This window comes from Spea bombifrons, chromosome 7 (assembly GCF_027358695.1).
Source record: "Spea bombifrons isolate aSpeBom1 chromosome 7, aSpeBom1.2.pri, whole genome shotgun sequence".
NCBI classification, from domain to species: Eukaryota; Metazoa; Chordata; class Amphibia; order Anura; family Pelobatidae; genus Spea; species Spea bombifrons.
This window is the reverse complement of record NC_071093.1, coordinates 43,254,316-43,277,228: the sequence shown is the minus strand read 5'-3', so window position 1 is coordinate 43,277,228 and position 22,913 is coordinate 43,254,316. Positions and strand designations below refer to the sequence as shown.

General features: G+C 40.1%; 1 protein-coding gene across 1 annotated transcript; it reads right to left on the bottom strand.

The window, feature by feature from the left end:
* Positions 1-5,302: 5,302 nt before the first annotated feature.
* LOC128502261 (hatching enzyme 1.2-like) lies at positions 5,303-11,694 on the bottom strand. Its single transcript, XM_053472020.1, has 11 exons — positions 11,635-11,694; positions 11,487-11,523; positions 9,178-9,327; positions 8,472-8,589; positions 8,047-8,225; positions 7,868-7,952; positions 7,354-7,481; positions 7,000-7,137; positions 6,516-6,625; positions 5,693-5,881; positions 5,303-5,320 (listed from the first exon to the last, which is right to left on the bottom strand). Exons 1-11 carry the CDS (start codon positions 11,692-11,694, stop codon positions 5,303-5,305), a joined length of 1,212 nt encoding a protein of 403 aa, XP_053327995.1.
* Positions 11,695-22,913: the final 11,219 nt, after the last annotated feature.

The following is a 22,913-nucleotide window of genomic DNA, read 5'->3' as shown; positions in this document are numbered from 1 at the left end:
TGACCACTCCACTTGTCTCACTTGGACCCCTGAAGATTGTGATCTAAGATGGGATGTCTCCTGCCCCATGCTGGGTGGTGGTTTCTTGGCTCCCTTCTCCTAGTTGCCCCCCAGCAAGGTACATCTTGGTATAAACATTCTGCAAGCCCCAGGTACCACACAGTGGGTAGAGCTTCAGGACTTTTGATAGGAGTCCGACGCTCACCTTACCTATGGAGGAGGGAGGTGAGTGGGGACAACCACTTAGACGTCCAGCAGGGGCCTCCAGAGGGTAGGAATGTAATCCAGGGGCAGGAGGAGGATGCTGACACTAGGTACCTGCAGTATCCTGGACAAGAGGGGGTGAGAAGACTGATAGAAGAGAGGTTCCCATGGAAGACAGAGGAGGACAAAAGTGGGGAAATTAACAGAGGTAACAAGGAGCAAAGGGAAGAAGAGAGGAGTCTGGAAGAGATAAGGAGGGGAGTCCAGCTGCAAGAGCAGGAGAGGAGCCTGGAAGAGATAAAGAGAGGAGTCCAAGTCCCTGGAGAAGATGAAATGATGAGCCTGAGTGAAACCAAGAGAATTCAAGAACCAGGACAAGGGGGGATCAATATGGAAGAGGAGACTGGAAGACTCAAAATTCCAGAAGGAGGACAGGACAAGAGCCTTGAAGCCTCAGAGGTCACCATCCTGATGCCAGGAGAAAGGAAGCTTCATTATCAGGAGGAAAGCTGGAGTCATTCCCAGCCCTGGAGAAGACAGCCCAGTGCAGAGTATCAGGTAATGGGGCACTTGAGGGAAGTTTTTGTAACATTTAATTGTTAAGTTGATGATAGTATTTCTGGAGTTGCCTTCGAAGGGTTCTATTGGTTCGCTCTGTATTTTCGTTATGTAGATTTCTGGTGATATTGTAGGTCACTAGTCATGGTCAGAAATTATTTCTTTTAAGTGGGTCAATGTCTCTCCATTGGCCCAATCTCAGTACTGTCGCTTGGTTTTGGTGCAGCCGACTGGTTTTTCCAGAGTCGTCATAGAATTGTGTGGATTTTTTCGGTATTATTGAGTCAGCCCGAGTACACACAACTGGAATTTCAGTTGCTTAGTCTCAGAAGGACCATAGAGGTTATAGTGGTTTTTTGGGTTGGTGTCAGCATTTTATGTGGTCCAAATTTTAGATTTGAGGTTTTAAGCACCACCAAGCATGACCTTCCTACCATTTTACATCTGTACTTTATTATGACATTTAATATGTCCCTTGTGTGTGTAATTCCCTCTGTTGGCGCTCTATAAATACAAGATAAGAATTGGAACAAGAAGGAGACATTTCCCTCTCCATCTGAAGGTAGCAAATTATCTAGAGGTCAGAGAATGTCCAGTTCAAGGCCAGAACTTACTGTCAGGATCTCCAGGCATGGAGTGGCCAACCAGCTTATGTAATAATACTCTCTTGACAAATCAGTGCACTAACGCATCTGTGTCTAAACCAAGCGTCGTTTAGAGTCATAAGCTGAAGGGCTGAACAATATTCTGTCCAATGATGTCCTGAAGTAGAGTCCATAGGTGTTTAAGGGTGGAGGCCATGTGCAAAGCCTTGAGGGTCCCCTACAGGACTAGATTTGTGGGCCAGTGGCTGATAGGTCAGAATAGTTACCAAAATCGCCACTTAGATATTCCCTTTCCGGCCCTGGCCACCTATACCCATTATGGAATTTATTGGTGATCATTCTTAAACATTATGAAAGCAGCAGTGCCAGCTGCCCAAGATTATTATTATTATTATTATTATTATATTATTTATTTCCCCTGCATTTAGCTGCAACTAGAACATTATTTTGTTACACGCTAAAGACTGATGTTTTATGTCTGTTAGATTCTGTTAGATTCAGTAATAAAGACTCGTTTAGGCATTAGAAGTAGCGGAGGGCGCGTGTAATTTTTCTTAAAATAAATGTTGTCAATGAATTTACGACTTTTCTCTCCGATGATGATTTTCTCCTCTGTTCATTTGTATCTGGTGGCATACTGTTAAATGTGTGATGAATTGTTTTTGTCTATACTGCTTTCACTGGAAGTCTATTACTGGTATCTACTACCCTTCCTGTAAAGCAGAATTTTCTCATAACCTTTTTATGACTAACCCTTTCCCAACTTATTTAACCCTTTGACATTTGAATCATTTTAACCATTTTGTTATCTCCCCCCCCCCCAGCCTTTCCAGGCCAACTCCAGGCCAACAGAACTTCTGAACTGCGAGGACTTCACGTCAACTTTCTACAAGGTGCTCTGTAAAGGCGGCCTGCGAGTCTTGTCTCGATTGCAACTACGGCTCAGAAGTCAGAGGCCTGAGGTAGAGAGACCCGGTTCTCCTCTTTGAGACTGAAGGGCACCGGACTAAGGGCTTCATTGCGGAAATCTAATGCTAACCACAGGTGCAATCACTAATGGTGGATAGAGGGATTCAGCTAGATAAACGGGTCTCATAGATGGGCGATCTGTCTATTAACCTCATCTAATAAATATTCGGCGCTAACCATCTCCATGGATTGCAGCGCACACTCTCATTATTTTTTTTTTCAAAACTCAAACTTTATTAAATTTCATACCTGGGAACAAGCTACAAGGAGCTCTCCTACTTCTGAGGGTGTGGCTTCCAGAGGAGGGCAGGGCTACTCACAAAGGACAGGGCTAGCTATATATACAGGGGCAGAGCTAGCTGCAGATAGTATTGAATGGGTTGGGAGTGGGAGGGGAATTAGGCAGGGAGTGGGAGGGGAATTAGGCAGGGAGTTGGCGTGGCTAAAAGCCTTTCCCTTCCTTGGAAACAGACATGAGTGACCCCGGAGACCCAGGGAAGCATCGCTTCATCCAGAGACTCCGAGTCAGAACTACAAAGTTCTCAGGCATGGTCATTTTTCATGATGGGGTTTTCCAATATATTAAAAACACAGATTACCGTTCTAGTATTTATTACACTTTTATATTATTTTGAGGCAAGGCTTATGTTACAAAGGTTATCTTTGTTCATGTATGTTGCTTCAATAATTCTGCAATCACCACACTAGCCACCAGAAATAAGTCAACTGGGCTGAGTAAAAGGCAAAGCTTGTTGGAAATTTTTTTCGGCATTGAAGAAAACCTGTTTTTGTCTCGCTTTGTTCCAATAAACTCCCTTTATCTGCAGACCTGGAGCCGCCGTTGCTGTCAGTCATGTGATATTTTGGGTGACTTTCCCGGCTCAAACACCACACTGAGCTGATGCTTTATGGCAATGCTAAAGAAGTCCGTTCTTCAATAGACTTTCATTAGTCACAGTGTCCTACTAGGTGATTAAGAGAGAGCCATTCCATTGCTACCAATAGTATGATAAGGAGTCAGGGTGTTTGTCTAGTAGATTGGGGCTCATATAACAGAGCGAGAACTCATACAAATGGCTGATATGCATCCTTGGATGAATTCTCTAAATCTTCTTCTTCTCGCTCTGTTATCTGCGCCCCAATCTACTAGACAAATACCCCGACTCCTTATCATACTGCTCGTGTTAAACAATAGAATGTCTCTTTTTTTTCTAGACTGTCACTCTGGCTAATGATAGTCTATGGAGGAACGGACTTCATTAGCATTGCCATAAAGCATCGGCTCAGTGAGGTCTGCAGATAAACGGAATTTATTGGGACAAAATGATATAAAACCAGGTTTTTCTCAATGTTATATTCTCAAAATGAAAAATAGAGAGAGAACTGTAGAGAGAACTCTCTGTAGAAACTTTTTTTAAATAAAATATATTAATTTTGCATGGGGCTGCCCTCTGTCTCTCTCCTTGTACTCACGTCCCCTGTTAAAGTATGTACTAAAAATTATTTTCATCCAAAATACTTTAGTGGTTGCACCCTTGGTTCAGACTTAAATTCTTATTTCTTCATTGTGCTGTATAGCAGGGAGAAAAAAACACTGAGACATTTAAACAAAACAAAAAAAATACAAAAAAAACCTATTTTTTGAATGGATCAAACAGCTTGTTAGCTACACCTTGTCACCTTCATGTACCCTTTTTCTGTCTGCTTTATATAAATTTGTCCTTAATAAAAACTGGTTTATTCAAGCGGCTTCTTAGTTTGGATTTAATTTATTAAATACTGGCCCCCGTGGCTGACAGCAAGTCTAGGTCAGTTTTCAAGGAGCTTAAGTGCCTACTTTTTCCACCCCTGTGATTCATGACATATTACATTATAATACCTCTAAACTTTCTCACCCTGAGACTCTTATAATATTAACCCTTTAATAGCATTAAGGCTTGCCATTATGTAACGATACAATTAATTGAGTCTCCTGTATTTAAGCAGGGTTATCGACCATACCAACATACTGGGAGCCAAAGCACCAATTATAAGTCTTAGCTATGAAGTTTAATTTAGTTATATTAATTATATTTATAGTTGTGTGGCCGTGGAAAAAGTAGTAGGGTACAAGAAAAAAAAGGGGCCCCTTTTGGTGCTTATGGGCCCCAGGCTCCTTAATCTGACATTGGGTGTTAGCATGAATGTGTGTGTGGGTTTGTGTAAAGTGCCAAGGCTATTTCCGCCCCAGTCCTGCCCTGGTGTATGGTGTTTAAATGTCAGGGCCGGGCCTAGGGTTAGTGGTTGAAGGGAAAGGTGTGTGTGTGTGTGTGTGTGTGTGTGTGTGTGTATGCGTAATGGTGTGGGTGTTTGCATGTTCGTATATGCATGTGTTCTTATTGGGGTGTGGGGGGGGCACAGAAGAAATACTACACCTAGGACATACTAACCCTAGAATGTTGAGAGGTTTGTGACTCTCCTGAACATTTCTTTCCCCAAAAAAGAATACTTATAACATAAAAAAAAAACATGACAAATTTTTTTGCTTGTTTTGTTTATCTTATAAATCCAGGATACATTCAGTTTTAAAAACAATTAACACTTTTTTTCTGGAAAATATCTGGTAGCATATATACAAAACTAAAAAAAAAATGTACCGAACATGTACCAGCAAAAAAACACAACACATTTACACAAATTTTACATTAATATAATACAAGGCCCCTTATGCGATCTGGAATTGGTTCAAAAGGGCCTCCAGTGGACATTAAAAAAAAACACATTTTTATCAATGGAATGTTCCTGATAATTTGTCATATTCAATTGGTTGCAATGGAAAGAAGTTTTAATTTTTTTTTCATGTATAAATCCCAGGATATTTCCCAGAATGCACCTGACATTCTTTTTACAATTTCCTGCTAACTTTCTATTTTTAAAAAATGTCAGCAAACCATTTTTTTTTTTTAACTTGCTGGAACGACGTCACGTTATTTCTTTATTTCACCCTGAAAGAGAAATAAATAACAATGTAAAAAAAAAATAACAACGATGGGGAAAAAAAATAAAAAAATATATTTTAAAATAAATAACTATTGGATATATTTATAGAATAAATTTATAGGTGCAAATATGTTCTATGCATACAGCTGAACCCTTTTAAATATATCCTAGAATATTACAATTACAGGAAAAATATATTTCTATTTTAGCAGCGCATCTGTGCTGACCCATCAAACCATTTATTTTGGTTATAATTTCCCTGAAATATTGAAAAATTCCACAACCCCCCCCCCCCCACCAAAAAAAAAAAAGAATTGGCGTTGTGTTTTTTGATTGTTACCTGTTTGGTAAAGCAGCCTGAACCCTCTGCCTCCCACGTGTGCGTCGGTTTTCATAACAATCAGAAGGGACGTGGCGTAGCTGACGATTACGGGAGGCAGTTTCTTCCCGCAGTATCTGTCAAACAGGTAGTTGCTGGTCAGGGTGGGGCCGTTATAGATGGTCACCGAGTCCCACAGACACGTCGGCATTTCCTCGATATCGAAATCCGTGAACGTGATTGTAATCTGGAAAAAAAGAACAAGAGACGTGAGATTATACATAGGATGCCATACCTGGGAACATTCAGGGTTTACCCCTGAGTCTCAGGGTTTTTGCCCCAATCTCAGGGGCAGATTCTCGGAGGGGGGGCACTGTCTGGAGCTGACACCTTCCTATTCTCCCCCAGTTGGTGCTTTTTCTCCCAGTATGTTATGGTTGATACCCCTGCTTGAATGCAGGTGGCTCAATTAAGTGTGTCTTTAAATAACGACAAGGCAAGGTTACCATGATGGTAACAAATAGTTGCCAACGGTCCCAAATTCAGTGTTAACATATTTGGCATAGAATCTTCTCGATGGCCTCTTGAAGGGTTAATATTTCCAGAGTCTCGGGGTCGGCTTATTTGGAAAGTCCCCGGGTATGATAGGTTCTCATATTGCCTCTACCAGTGCTACAGACGGAATGCCGGTCCGGGACCGCCAGGCAAAAAGCACAAGTATTGCCCCTGTTGGGAAGTAAGAATGCCCCAGAGGTGTTTCTTTTAATGTCACCTCTTTTGCGTCATCTATACGAAGTCTCTCTCTCTTATCCCGACTTGTTTGGAGAATCTTAAAATGAAAAGCGTTTTGGGACCCCTAACCGCCCACCAAAGTTCCTTACCTTCAAAGGGCTGGTGATGTTCCACATACACTCCAAATTGTTGGGGTAAATATTGGGGTAATTAGGCGACACGATGACTCCAGATGGCGCAGTGAATTTTCCTCCACAACCTTCAAAAATAATGAACATTTCCAGCTTTACTGAGTATTTTTTTTTTCCCACAACCTTATGAATTGTCTAAAGAAATGGCTGCAGATTAACCTGGAAAGGTCAGTCCGTCACTCAACAGCCTCCCAGCAGAAGTGGTAGAGGGTAATACAGCGAGGGTATTAAACATGCATGGGATAGACATACGGCTCCTGAATCTAAGACGAGACCAGCGACGGATTAAGGTTTGAGTCTTTACAGACTAGATGGGGCGGAATGGTCCGAAGATTGGTTTTCTGGTTGATGGTTTCAGGATAAAAGGAATTCTTGATTGCGATACTAACCCTTAACAATGAAAAATGTATGTTTTCCAAATACGGTTAAAAATAATAATTACCATTGCTGGCCTCTTGTCCGAAGATAAGCACAGGCTGCTTTGCTCTTGTGGTTGTCGTGGTTCTTGTGGTTGTGGTGGTTGTGGTAGATCTTCTTGTAGTTGTGGTGGTAGTTGGTTGAGTGGTGGTTACCTTCTGGGCTGTAAGAGGGTGATGGAGAAGAGAAGATCAAACCCAGATGCTAACAACACAAAAAAACTAGCTTGAATTTAATTGCTTTTTTTTTTTTTTTTAAATCCCAAATCTTCACTTTTAATGCATGTAAACCTTTTTTTTACACGTAGGGGATGCCAATGGTTTGTATAGCGAGAGGCCTCTGGCCAAGAATAGGTTAAGATTGCTGATAAAATACTTACAGCACTGATACAGTTTATTAATTTTTTCGTAGTCCAGAGTGGTCATTGCAATTCGTTGTCCAAACTCAACGCTGTTATCGGGAATAGCAACTAGGGTCGGGAGATTGCCGTCCACTGAGAAAGCGGTCCTGTCGGAGCAATAAATGGGCGTTATAGCGCGTTGGAGGACTCTTAGTATCATTCCTGGATTCTCGAGGCGGATCTGCCATTTTATAGTTTATTAAACAAATAATAATAATAAAAAAAAAAAAAAATAAACAAAAAAATTAAAAATAAAAAACTTTTTATTTTTTTAATCAATTTTAAATCTTACATGAAATAAAAATTAAAAAGAATTTTGTCGATGTTGATCCATACGCTTCATTTAAAATTGTCCAGGCTCCCATCTCTTGGGTTACAATATAATAATAATAATAATAATAATTATTATTATTATTATTATTATTATTGGTATTATTATTATTATTATTTTTAATAATAAATATGTTATTGAAACCAAAATGGAAAAACGTACCTTGAATAATGCATGATGGACTGATAATCATAGCTTGTTAGGCCCATGTTGTAGGTATCACTTAGTACAAAATTATGCTTGCTAACTGAAAAAAAAAGAAATCAAAGGAAACTTGATTAAAATCCCAATGATTTGGGTGCAACCTTATATCCAGAATTCTAAATACTTGCGGCACTTACAAGGCTGGATGTTGTCCCACTGAACGGTGACATGCTGATCTCTGTCCCTTCGGACGTGCTCGTGATGAAGACCTAGGGCGTGTAGGATCTCGTGAGTTACGACTCCCGTCCACATGCATCCCGGTCTTTTCAAGGAGACGAGCTGTGAGCCTCCCGTGACGCCCATGGAAGAGAAGCATCTGAAAGCAAAGGAACGGAGATCACTCAGAAGAGGTAGTGGGGTCTTCCAATATGGCCGCCACCCATCAACACAAATAAAGTATTTGATTGACCTGTTACGTTCTTAAAAATTGGACGTTTTTGTGTCTAAGGACATAATTAAAACCACTCTTTGGCCAAAAGGGATCCCCGTAAACGGCTGAACTGAGTTTATTAATGGCCAAAGGAATCCGAGCCCCGCTTGTAGCTTCCAGGTTAGAACGTACCCGCTAATGTCTTCAAAGCTTAAGAAGTCCCTCTGTGACTCCCGAGGAATGAACCGAATGCAGGTAGAATCTTCAAAATCATTGAAAACGGATCTAAAGACTGCCATGTCTATCGGTCCTGGGGGGGGGGGAAGAAAAGAAGCGTCTCATCACCAGCTCATTCCGAGTAGAATTATCCTACGGCTATAACGTTCTGCAGACATTCCATGCAACGAACCGATAAGCACATGCGTCAGCTTCCAGCGCGAGGAATCATTAACACCGTTACAATTAATTTATAGAATGTGTTATAAATAGAAATTCCATTTACATGAGGAGCGAGCCGCATCGGGGCAATTTCAGCTTTTGGTCTATGATGAAGCCACCTCTTATTGGGGTAATAACTAGTGATTGTCTAAGTTACTGAGGGGGCTCAACAGTGGAGACTGGAGAATATCAACCTTCTAAAACTATTACATTTGGAAAAAAATAACAATAATGTGAACTTGCGTTAGGACCTAGAGGGAGAAGAAGACCTTGTTCTTTGTGGTCGGTTAGATCTTCCATGCACATAGAATGGAGCAAATTTATAATCTGAGAAAGGAGGTCAATGAGGTTCTGTGAGATCTCCGGGTCACGTGGACGGCCCGGCTGTACGTCACGTGTCCAGATATGTTAGTTGTTGGCTATTCCTTGTTTTGGGTACATTGTACCGGCTCGTACTTACTGTAGTCACTGGAGATTGTGTACGGAACGTATACAATGCCATCCGAGGACTTCGGCCATAGGCAGATACCAAAATCACAATTAGTAGTCCGACGACCGAGTCTGGCAAGAATATCTGTGTGTGTGACGATGTGACCCGGGGGGAATGTTGCTGAAAGGGTACACAAAAGTTAAACAAAAAGATTATTACCTTTTACTCCACATTCTTTACCTGACTGGCTTTATTTTATTACTAGTATATTTTTTGTATTAATTGTATTTAACTGTATACAGCGCTGGGGGTTATATTACTGTATACAGCGCTGGGGGGTTATATCACTGTATACAGCGCTGGGGGGTTATATTACTGTATACAGCGCTGGGGGGTTATATTACTGTATACAGCACTGGGGGTTATATTACTGTATACAGCGCTGGGGGGTTATATTACTGTATACAGTGCTGGGGGTTATATTACTGTATACAGCGCTGGGGGTTATATTACTGTATACAGCGCTGGGGGGTTATATTACTGTATACAGCACTGGGGGTTATATTACTGTATACAGCGCTGGGAGTTATATTACTGTATACAGCGCTGGGGGGTTATATTACTGTATACAGTGCTGGGGGGTTATATTACTGTATACAGCGCTGGGGTTATTACTGCATACAGCGCTGGGGGGTTATATTACTGTATACAGCGCTGGGGGTTATATTACTGTATACAGTGCTGGGGGTTATATTACTGTATACAGCGCTGGGGGGTTATATTACTGTATACAGCGCTGGGGGTTATATTACTGTATACAGCGCTGGGGGTTATATTACTGTATACAGCGCTGGGGGGTTATATTACTGTATACAGCGCTGGGGGTTATATTACTGTACACAGTGCTGGGGGTTATATTACTGTATACAGCGCTGGGGGTTATATTACTGTATACAGCGCTGGGGGTTATATTACTGTATACAGCGCTGGGGGTTATATTACTGTATACAGCGCTGGGGGTTATTACTGTATACAGCGCTGGGGGGTTATATTACTGTATACAGTGCTGGGGGTTATATTACTGTATACAGCGCTGGGGGTTATATTACTGTATACAGCGCTGGGGGTTATATTACTGTATACAGCGCTGGGGGTTATATTACTGTATACAGCGCTGGGGGGTTATATTACTGTATACAGCGCTGGGGGGTTATATTACTGTATACAGCGCTGGGGGTTATATTACTGTATACAGCGCTGGGGGTTATATTACTGTATACAGCGCTGGGGGGTTATATTACTGTATACAGCGCTGGGGGTTATATTACTGTATACAGCGCTGGGGGGTTATATTACTGTATACAGCGCTGGGGGTTATATTACTGTATACAGCGCTGGGGGGTTATATTACTGTATACTCTTATAACATTTTTTTAAATCTTTTAGAACTGGTAGCGATACCACAACGTAGGACAGAAGGGTTGATGTGAAACCTCAGATGTCCCTTACTTAATATTTCCATAGACGATAGTTTACATGAATTATTAAATATGTATTAAATCAAAACAATGAAATATTCAAGGGATGTCTATTTTCCCATTAGTGACAAGCTTTGATTAATAATGTAGGGATAATTTTGTGGTATTAAAATGCTACTTACTGTTGTTCTTGTTGACTTCATAAATTTGTTCGAAAATATTGATCTTTTCTGTCTTATCTGCAATTTTTTTTTACGGAAGAAGAGACATTTTTACTGAGAAACAGATCAGCGTTTAATAATTCTAAACAAATTACAACAGAAAAATTAGAATACAAAACCATCTAATATTAAATTCTGCTTCTGAGAGTTTTTTTCTATTTCGCTAACCCACATTATTTTACCGAAAACTGTATATTTTAAGGTCGTGCTAATGCATTGTATTTGAAAAGATAACGAGCATAAAACTAAGCATTTAATAAACAATAGCCGAAAATTAAATTTTAGATTAAAATTTGGGGAGGAAAATAGTGGTTTTTTTACAAAAAGCGAGTAAGAAAAAAATAAATGCAAATATCTTAAATATTTTAGACTGAAATTTGAAGTTTGCAGGGAATTTTCGGAGAAAAAAAACCCCAAATTGCTTTAGAATGTTATGTTTTAAATATCTTCTCTGTAAAAAGAAATATATATATAGCTAATAATCTTGTTTTTTTTTTCCAGAATATTTATTATTTTCTGCAATATGCTGCAATATTATCTTTTTTTCACACACTGACCATATTTTTATATTATTAGAAAATATATTATCGAAAGTCATGTGGTACTTCTTCAACGTAAGGAAAAAACCCTAGAAACTTACTTTTTGGGGCAAGTGTTTCCTCTTCGAAGTTCAGTTTCTGTTGAAATAAAGTCAAAGTTAACGCAAGAAATTTGACAAAAATGTTCGTTTCTGGACAGTGGACGGAGACCCGGGGGGTTTGGATTCAACGTTGGAGCCAAGGACTCACCTCCAAAGGGTAGGACAGACAAAGTCCACAGAGTGCACTGAGCAGCAACAGAGCCCTCATGGTGAAGATGACCAGGAGACCACCGAGACGCTTCAACTGAGAGAAGAACCAGGTTGAACTGTACACAGCTCTACAACTGGAACTACCCCCTTATATACCGAAATACACCCCCACTGGATTCGCATGACATTAATCTCATCTCCATAGCTGTCCTCTATGTCTTTAGCTTTACATTAAACACCCCCCCAGGCCATGAGGAACAGGTTTTCAAAAATTGGTTCCTTGTTTTAATCCCATTGTTAAGATGTAAATGAGGTCCAGGGCATGGTGAGAGTTCTTCTTGGGAATTTCCAACCTCCGATTATAATCCTTTCACGAGAGACGACTGGCATTGCTTTGACACGAGAAGAAAGAAGGAATTATGGATCGTGCGTCCACACAACTGTCACTTGCTTTGTCTATTTTGATATCTGGAGATCTTCAGGACCCCTGCCTCCGGAGTCTAATGGAAGATATAGTGACCTGGGGGGGGTTCCAGGTACATCTCAAAGCTTTCGGTCTTCCTGGGACAGACTTACTGGAAACTCTCCGCCTATCAGTCTTGGAAGAGAGAAGAACGAGAGAAGGGATAGACACATTTAAATATTGAAAGGGATTTAACAAAGCACAAGAAGAAGTTTATTTCAAAGAAGGAGAAATGTTAGAACGAGAGGCCATAGTCTAAAACCAGAGGGTCAAAGGTATAGATAGAATGGAAGACAATTTTCCTTTACTGAAAGGGTGGTAGATAAGTGGAACAGCCTCCTAGCAGAGGTGATAGAGGCTAATACAATGAGGGAATTTAAACATGCATGGGATAGACATACGGCACATAGCCTTATACAACATGTATTTTAAATGGCTTTGAAAAGTCACCAAAGTAGTTGATGTCTGGGTAAAGTAATAAAGTACATTATATTATATATTATTCCAGAGAAATAACCCAATTTTTAATCCTACTTTTTAATGGGTTTTTTTTTTTAATACAATGTAAACTCTGGGGTCAATTGTTACAGCGTCCGTCTCCGCAATGGATTAACGGAAAATGAACGGAGATAAAGAATGGAGGCATTTGTTTTACTTTACATAAGCCATTTACCTATACCTTGCCTATACTTTCATCATGCCTTTTAGGCGCATGCATTGTAAGCCAAGAATAGCTATAGATTGTATCTGTTTTGGGGTAGATCTTGTCTCTAAGTGTGTTATTGAGGGTAAGTAGCCCTTCTTTTTAAGGAAAACCAGTTAGACTTGAGCATTCCTTTAAAGTTAACCCTTTCAGTGATGCCAGGAAAGATCAATGCTTCGAAGCCAATCAAAGGTCGATACAAATAGTAATTTTAAATCACTCCCCTAGTATAAAACCCGTCTTAAAATATAAAAACATATATAAAATAAGCATGAAATTGCATGAATATATATATATATATATATATATATATATATATAATATCTCGCAGATATACGCAGCATTTCTTAATGGCCTGTACCAACGAGACCTCTGATTAATAAGACTTTTAATATCTCAACCACCATGACTTGCCAATTGTGGTTCTAATACTGCACCCCAAGAACAACGTATTATAAACCTCCTTATATATAAATCTGTATCCCGCGGAAGCAGCCATTTTAACTTCCTGTTCTCGGGGTCCGCATGATAATTCTTCCCCCGTTATTTCTTTCTTTTTGGTTAAGTTACTGTTCCCCTTTGGCGATTTATTTTGGCTGCCAAGACAGGAAATTAATTGTTATGCTAATTCTGCCTCCCGTCGACACGGATGTCTTCTTCTACAATGTGGAATAGTCCCTTCTTTTTAAACCAAATATTTCTAAAACAATTACACTGATTGAAAAACCAAATTCACGGGTTATAAGTAGTTTTAATAAATAAATGATTTCAGAGGTACAGGAAATCGAAGAAAAAAATCAGAAAAAAAACGTACGTCGGCATGAATATTCAAATTGAAATAATAAATCCTTATTGTACAATTCATAAGAGTTTGCGTAGGTTTTATAGATTCACACCAGTAAGAAGGTACATTTGAATGATCGGGTCCCCTGGTGCTCAATGAGCCGGTTAGTAGGGAGATCCACGTGTGGAGCGGATGAGATGGATTTGTATATGACATCATATCTCTAATAAAAAAAAAAGAACTGAGATACCAACAATGTGATTAAAAAAAATATAATGTGATTAAGAAAAATACAAATGCCACCGCACACTTTTATGCAAAAAAAAAAGAAAAGGAACGTATTAATTGGCCCAGATGGAAGGTCGAAACGTTGGCCATGTAGATAATAAGCATTTTTGTCTTTTTTTTTTTTGCATGATAGTGTTTTTTTATGACGTCATGTCCCGTTGCCTGGTGGAGAATATGGTGGCATCTAGAAGACATACAGATAAACCTTAATTCTTGGGACTGATGGATATTCGAAGAGATGTTCCCTTCAAAGGACATTTATGCAAGGAACCTCTGGAGATGGAGATCAGAGAAGGACCCTTCATTGTTATGAAGGGTTCGACTCAAACACTGTTGGTAGGAAGTACCCAGCCTACCATCGGCTTTGGTGACCATCATTAGGACCACACAGGGTGGACCATTAAAGAAAGTCGTTTGCAAATTGTCTATAAAGGATGTTCTTTCCCTCCCGGGATTTCCTGGCGATGAGGGGGATCGGAGTTTCGCTCCAGAGATGTACAGTTTCAGTACATGATGAACATCATACACATACCACTCCATCATTGGCAGCCTTCAGAAGAGGTCCTCGGGCATCCCGGCTCACTCATTATTGTAGATGCTCATTAGTCTACAAACCCAAGCAGCATGTGGCCCTCAAGCTTTCCCTTGACATATAAAACCATTGCAAGAAAAAATGTACAGAAAGGAGAGCGCACAACCTAAAAGAGCATAAAAGGCATACACATTCAGATTCCCGGGTTACTGCTAGAATAATAATGACCAATAAATACACAAAAGAAAGCAAGAATTCAACTCATACCCAAAAAGCACCATCTGCAACACAAATATTGGGTATTCCGCCACACTATACAGCCATATATTACTTAGCCCGACACTACGCCAAAGTACCCCACGTTTGGCGAGTCCGCTTTAAGTTTACACGGCTATACTGCTTACTAAGGAGGGATCACTTGAGAGTCTCTTTGGGGTAAAATAAGTGACGGAATCGGGATGGTGACGAAATCCCCAATATTTATGCCTTAGTTTCAGGTATTTTTTTTTTAATGATATGAAACTATTGTCCAAGGTGACCTAGAAATCGTAAAACCGGTGCATTAATCAAACCATTATTTTATTTTATTTTAATTTTTTTTTATTATTATTTTTTTTCCTGCACTTTTTTTGGACCTGCCTCTTCCATTAAAAACAAAATGTAAAAAATTGAAACATACTGCCCCAGGAATGACCTCTACCTAAAACAACCATAGAGGTCTTAATATGCGACTTCACTATTTTTGGAGTGGCCGCTAATTACAGGATGAGTTAAAAAAAAAAAAAAAAAGCAAAAGGGAAAGGAGTACAATACCCAAAATACTCTTTTTCTACAAAAGTAAATTACTCTACCTGCATTTACATTTCAACAATGATAATGACCCTTTCAGTGCCTGTTTCACCCCAAAGGCCAAGAGGCAACAATCAGAGATTAAGAAATTAGATATCAAAGTTTGGAATTTCCCCATTAATTTGTAGGAGTTTCCGCTCTTCTGCATTTTACTTCTTCATTATTTTATGAGCGCTGACGCCACCCGGTTCTACAAGATGCCTGTCCGAGAGGTCAATGTGTCGTTTGCCGGGGCAAGTGCGATCTGGATCAGATTCACTCCTTTTTGACCCGGCCAATATATTCTCGTTACTCCGGAGCAGGCTGTATATATAAGTAAGGCAGCATCCCTGGATACCAATTCCTTGGCCAAGAACACCTTGTGGCGAGATGACATAGATAAAGAAGGTTTAGAGCAGCCGTTTACATATCAGAGCCGCTGCTTTGTGAATTTCCGGTTCCTCCGGGATAAGATCGTTAAGATAGTATCCTTAGTTACGCCGAGGTTCTTCATGGAGAGATCACGGAGAATTATTTGCATGTCTCGGGTTTAGCACAGTGGGAATTAGACGGGGTGAGAAGGAATGGTTATCCGGCTGATTCCTATCAGGCCCAGGATTGGGTTCAGCTTCATAAAGCATTCCTTTTCTGTCCCTAAAATGCGTAGATGCGTATGATCTGTCACACTCTCTCCATGTCAGATCCGCTTGTCATTATTTAAAGATACACTTAATTGAGTCACCTGCATTCAAGCAGGGATATCAACCACAACATACTGGGAGCAAAAGCACCAACTGGGAGTCTTATATACGATCACAGCGGGGAGAAGAGGAAGGAGTCGGCTCCAGACTTTGTGACCCTTTACCCTGAGATCGGGGCAAAAAACCTAAGACACTTGTTGTATCTTTTCTCCTTCCCTCCTGCACTTTGTGAAATATTTATTAAATCCTTAAACGTCTCTCTCTCCCCTCTTCCTCTCTCTTCTCTCCCCCAAGTCGTACATAATGTCCCCAATCTACGCGCAGCCGTTACAATCCACGGACCCACAGGGTGCTTTACAATCCTATCGTTTAACGCATAGCTCAGAGCTATCAAGTTGGCTGGCAAACAAAGCAAAACGGCACTAACACTGCACCTCCTTGTATGCAAAGGGTTAAATTTAACCATAATGGTTTAATAAAAGGCATTATTTTTGAAAGTAACAAGAACAGAATTTATTTTTAAAATGTACATTCTCTCTCTCTCTCTATTGCGTGGAAAACAATGCCTTCCCTTTGGTTTCTTGACACCTTAATATCTTTTATAATCATTCTCATTGTCTTTATCTCATCGCGCGGAATAAAGAATGTTCCTGTTTAATGGCTTCTATTCATGCCGGAGAGACGCGGGCAGCGGTGATGGCCCTTTCTCCGACGCGGTGAAAATGCAAGCAAATGATAAATATATATATATTGTTTGTAATGAACACAATTATAAGTAAATCAGATTAAACAATCAGAATAAAAATGTAATTTATTTCAGTAAAAAAATAAGACATAAACTTGAAGATATTGGTGAGAATTTCAAGGGACACGGACGGGAATCGCAAAATTGAAATTGAGGCCAAAAAAGCCAAGTTGGAATAACAGAAAAATCTGAGATTCTTTCGGCTATTTTGGCCTAAGTTTTGAAATTCTACAATTTTCTCGTCCGTCCGTTACTCTTTTCCCAAAATGTTTTTTTAATTATTATTTTACGCCTCACTATTACATAGGTCCCATTTTCGGATACCCTGCCCTCTATCTTATCTATTGCCCCAACGTCCTGTCAAATCCATCGCCCCTGCCATACGCTCAGTCCCCGTGTAATATCCTCGTCCTGAGCGGGTCTCAGATCCCCTGCCCCGTTTTATCTGCTTTACCCTCCGGCCCTTATCATAACCCTCAGGACTAAGTCATATTTCTCCAGCCACCAGTCATATTTACCCTCAAACCCTCTATTGTCCCTCCAGACCTTGTATCGTCATCTTCTTTTACATACACTTGCTTAGATTATTGTATACACTAACATATACAAACACACACTCCACATTTACACGCACACACATACTCACACACATACACATGTATACAAACACATCATTAGTCCAGTTCACACGAGTGTAAAACACATACATGTGTAAATCCCTATGATCTCCCACAAGGGTCCCTTAGAGGGTGTGGGTCCCTGCCTTCCACTGGCGCTTGGGTCCATATTGTTCTCCCCCATCTCAAGGTTCTAGATTAAATAATAAACTCAATACAAATATCCATTAATTCTTCTACTCGGTCCGTCATTTATGTCCCCGAATAAGTGTTATTACACAGGCATGGCAACTGAACTACCGGCCACTCTCTGATCACCTGTTCATCAACAGCACTGTGCAAAGCGCTAGACGCCATCCATTCAGACTAGCAAAAAGGGTTCTTTACAGTAAGAGTAGTAAAGGTGTGGAATCCACTGCCCACAGAAGTTGTGCTATCAGATCCAACCGAAGCCTTTAAATGTGGGCTCAATTAATTTTTGGCAAAAAAAAATTAATTAATTATATATTAATATAGGTAATTAATTATATATTCATTCATTATATATTAATTCATAACAATGAATAATTATATTTATTATGTAGTAAATTAATCCATTAGCAGGCAACCTGCGCAGAGGTTCCGCTAAACCGCCAACCAAAATTTACACAAAATGAGCATATTGCAATGGCATTTAAGTCTTGACTGGATTCTTTTTATGCTCTTTCTTTGGCTTTATAGTTCTGAGAATTATAGGGACTTTAAGCCAGAACTGAAAATAAAAGCTTCGCTGCTAGAACTCAGCTGACGCACGGAAAATTAGCGCAGTCACAGAGTCTATATGCAAATAATCGAAACAATAGCACTACCTGGGACTTCGAATTGGAACAAAAAAGAATATTTAATCGAATTCCACAAATTACAGGATATATGATGTCAGAAAAAAAGTCCTCTCGGTTGAAGCCTTACTTCTTGTGATAATAGTCTATTGTTATAACAAAAGGATAAAAAGCAGCAATTACCAAATAACAGGAAAAAAAACGATGATAGGAATATCGGAAAACAAAGCACCGATCAGAAGTGTCATAATAGGTTAATAACCACAAAAATACTTCTATTTTAAGACGGTGATTATGTGGTTAGACTGAATTTGAATTGTAACAAAAGTGATGGATATTTTTTGGTAATTTGGGGCAAATTACAATTAAGTGACTAATTCTATTCATTTGCCATAGAGGCCCGGAGATTAAACACAGAAACATTTCACTGTGTATCAATTATTTAACCATTGTATGTGTGACATCTCATAGATAATAGTTACATAAGTGATACCTTTCTTTTTACCCCTACTTTAGGGCAGTGAAAAAGAATCGTATATTATACAAAAATAACATGAGGCTGTATGTAACTTAGTTGCATATTAAGCTTGTGTGTTATACATGAATGTATAGTATAATGGACTAGCAGTACTCACATATAACCACTAGGTGGCGATGACACACAACAAGTGTTACTTTACTACAGCCTATTAAAAGTATTGACTTATATAGCGCCATCATATTCAGTAGCGCTGTACAATGGTTAAACAGGGGGTAACAAGTAGTGCAACGCGTAGTAGTTCGGACTTAAAGATACAAGAGGTGACGAGTGCCCTGTTCCAACAAGCTTCTACAATCCTTGGAAAGGGCCGGCCACCAAAGAATTGAGGTGCCATGGCGGATTGCAAAGTGCCATGGCGGATTTTTTATTCATCGCACCCATCGCGGAGAGACATTAAGATGCATGTCAAGGATGGAGCTCATATTCCTCCATTTAGTTGGCTGACTTAATGCTTGGTAGGTATGACAGAGACTCGAGAGCAAAAATGTAGGCTTATAGCACCCTCTGGTGGAATAGAGCTGCTACTACATATTGATTGCTCTGTGCAGGATTCCTTATGAACTCCAACCTTTGTGAATTTTATTTGGCCAATTTTCTTTTTGCAATAATGCAGGACTTTTTTGGAGTACATGTCAAGAGTTGGGCTAATGCTCCACCAGCCCCTAGACAGGGTACTAAATTAGTGCTCTAACATTTTGTATGTTTTGCTTGCAATTCCACAAATAACCACCAGGGTGTCAAGAGTAACCAGGACTTTAGGCAGCTTTACACGCCAGCTGGTTCTTTTCTCTGCTTGTTTTGGGGATGTTTCCGTGCAGTTCCTTGGTTACTCAGGTGTATTGAGGTGAGACAGGGGCAACTGGTGTCCTTCCATAAATTCTGATCTTACCCTTGACTTCCGTGACCTCATTCCTTCTCTTGGTGCACTCTACAAACTGCAACAGCAAAATTGTTTCCCAATTTCCTCCTAAATTATAAAAAAAATTCTTCAGGGTTCAACCAAAGATGACCATGAGGCAAGGAGAGGTCCATATGGATGTCCCATTTATAGTTCATTGTGAGTTTAGAGCTCACAGTAAGGTGACTCCCTGTATTATACATAAGGCCAGGAAAGGAGTTCCCGTTTCAAGTTTTTTGGGGAGGAAATCTATTGTAATTTTTACTAAAGGGTTGTGCCGGGTGGAGGACATAGTTTGCAAAATAAGGCTCCGGAAATAGAAAATAAAGGAGCCTTGGAAATTCTTCCTGTCGGTTTCAAGCACATTGGTCACTCCCAAGTCAAGGTGTATTGAATGGGTTATGAAGCTAAAGCCCCAAGACTGGCCAGGAAAAAGAGAAAGTACGGGATGTCTTTGCATTCGTGGCATCACAATTCAATCTAAAAAAAGATTCTGCAAGAATGCGTGTTACATAGAGTGTGCGTGTTACATAGAGTGTGCGTGTTACATAGAGTGTGCGTGTAACATAGAGTGTGCGTGCATAGGTTGTCCAGCTGCGTGTAGGATCTGTGTGTGGTGGGAGTTTATTATGTGTGAGGACTAAGAGTTGTTAAGGTTCTACTGATTGTGTTGCGGTGAGCTTGAGACCCACATGTGGTGGGATCTTTGTAACGCCATTAAAGGCCATGAAGACCTGGAAGTAAGATTTTCCAGAATTCGACAGACCACGGTTTAATGACACATCCTAGGGTTAGGGTGGGGGTTAGGGTTGGGTTAGGGTGGTTAGGGTTGGGGGTTAGGTTGGTTAGAGTTAGGGGTTAGGGTTAGGGTTAGTTGTAGGGTTAGGGTTGGGTTAGCGTGGTTAGGGTTAGGGGTTAGGGATAGCGTTAGCATTAGGGTTAGGGTGGTTAGGGTTAGGGTGGTTAGGGTTAGGGTGGTTAGGGTTAGCATTAGGGTTAGGCATCACAGCCTCATGATGCCACCATAAATTTAACCCACAGAACCTATTTACAGCGACATATGCCCAATCCTCAGGACTGTTGGCAACTATTGTCCGGGTGGTTTCTTCCAGTATGAGTTCTGTATTTCTAATGGTCGTTGAAGACCTAGATAACCTATGTTGTAGATCATGATTACCTCGTCACTTGTATACTTTATCTAGGAACATCCCACAGCTATAATAAAGGTTTTTTTTTTAGGACGCCTTCTGCGGAGTTTTGGGGAAGTTTTACTATTTTTTAATTCTTATCGCCTTGTGCCTACCAAAAATAAGTCCTGCGGGCATAATATTGATGTTCTGATTCTAAACGACATTTCTATTTCCCCTGTACTTGGAGGAATTACCCCCTTTCCAGAACATTGGCCTTTAAAGCTTAGAAAATTAGGCAATGGTTTTTTTTATATGTAAAATGTTTAGAATAAGAGTTCAACGAACTTCTGTTATTCTATAAAAAGACAAAAATGTCAGATATGTATTCCCTCGACCTCCTGATCCCTGTATGGAGTATCGAGTACGTGCGGGGAAAGCGTTTCATTCTGTATCGCAAAAACAAGCGGAACCCTTTGTGTAGGAGGCCTAATATTTGATTTTTTTTTCTGTTTGATTGGTGAACGCGAAGCTCTGCTAGGCGACAGGTTCTCTGTATGTAAATAGTATTGCTCCCCGAAGCGGTTTACGAATGATTGTCTGATAAGAAGAGACACTCCTGGCTTTCTCGTTAAACAAACAGCCTAATCCAGGGGTCAGCTACACCGGCTCGCAGTCACAAGCTTGCAACTCAAACATCTAAAGGCCAGCCTGCCCCGCTTCTGACATTTGCTCAGCTAATGGAAAAAGAGAACATAACTCTAGAAACTAATGTAAAAAAAAACAATTGTGGCCCCTCTGTCTGTATTGGCAAAGGAGGCAGCCATATGGATCTAAAATTCACTATATATATATACATTTTCTGTGTTTTTCATACTCATTATTGGGGCTTTTAGGGCTGTAGAACCCTGCAATCCCCTCATACCCAGCAAACCTCCCCGAGGGGCATCAGGGGAGGAAGTTGAGGACGAAGTACCTGGCCAGGCTAAACACTTGGAGAAATGAGTAAAATATAACTAAAACATTTTATTATGACAAATTGGTCGTCTCCGACATACGTCAGACCGTCTGACATGAGAATAAATACGGTACGGCGATGACGTAATACAAAGCCAGTAAAAGTGTCACTTTCACAAAAAAAAAAGAATCATAAACAGTCCCGCTGAGAAAGTCATCGGGCCGTAACGCGTTTAATAATGACTAATGTGTTCCGGTATCAGGGCAATTAATACACCCATCTCAGGGTGGCAACAATTTAATGTCTGCTCACCATAAACACAGTTTATTCACGAACAATCAGGCGCAGGCGTTCCAAAAACTTACATTCACATAGATTTTTTTCTAATTTTAGAGTTAAATTATATAAATAATGTATTTCTAGCATTATACCAAAAAAGAAAAGAAAATCGAGTCTTTTCTTCTTACACAAAAGTGAATGAAGAAAAAACGGTCCACGTACTTTTTTCACTCAAATAGAATGCGACGTTTTTGTTTCAACCCTTTTTGTCCTGTGATGTTTGCCATTCTTATCTAATCAGCGCTTATCAATAAATCCATTGTAAATCTTACCTTGTCTTTTGCCTCACAGATAAAGTAGGTGTTGATAGATATATTTTTTAAAACACAATGAATTCCAGATCTATGTAAAAAAAAAGGAATATTTAAAGGGGAACGCGCCTGAATTTTTAATACTAGTTTTTTTTACCCATAATGTAATGTTTTCAGCCACCTGCTTATTAGCAGAGGAGGGCTGGCAAGGGATTCAGGGGGCTGCAATGATTTTGGGCAACTAACAGAAGCTTTTTTGGGGTTGTGCTTGCAATTCCACATGTATCCACCAGGGTGTCTAGGCTAATAGGGACTTAAAGCAGTTTTAAGACATTTAAGATCCTTCCTGTGCTGCTTTTATTAACTTTCTTGGGCTGCTTAGTTAGCTGGACGGGCTCCTGACATGATCTCGCTCAGGGGGCAGTTAAAGCCTAGTGGCCCTTTGTGTCCCCACTCCTTCATATGTTACATGCGCACTGGAACACATACATTAACACACTCACTCTAACACATACACACTAACACTCAAACACTAACCGAGACACAGACTTGCATATATACAATGACACACACTCATACACTTACACACGCTTACACATACACAATCACGCACACACACATGGCCCGCTCACACACAATTAAACAGGGCCGGACTGGCAATGGCAAGGCAGACCAGGCATATTC

What these genes read in the sequence shown, in the direction of transcription:
- LOC128502261 (XM_053472020.1), bottom strand. Translation starts at nt 11,694, where the DNA reads ATGAGGGCTCTGTTGCTGCTCAGTGCACTCTGTGGACTTTGTCTGTCC. An exon ending in AGCTTTGAAGACATTAGCGG is followed by an intron (nt 8,226 to 8,471) that starts GTACGTTCTAAC and finishes CTTTGCTTTCAG; the next exon opens with ATGCTTCTCTTCCATGGGCG. An exon ending in TCCATCATGCATTATTCAAG is followed by an intron (nt 7,482 to 7,867) that starts GTACGTTTTTCC and finishes TTGCTCCGACAG; the next exon opens with GACCGCTTTCTCAGTGGACG.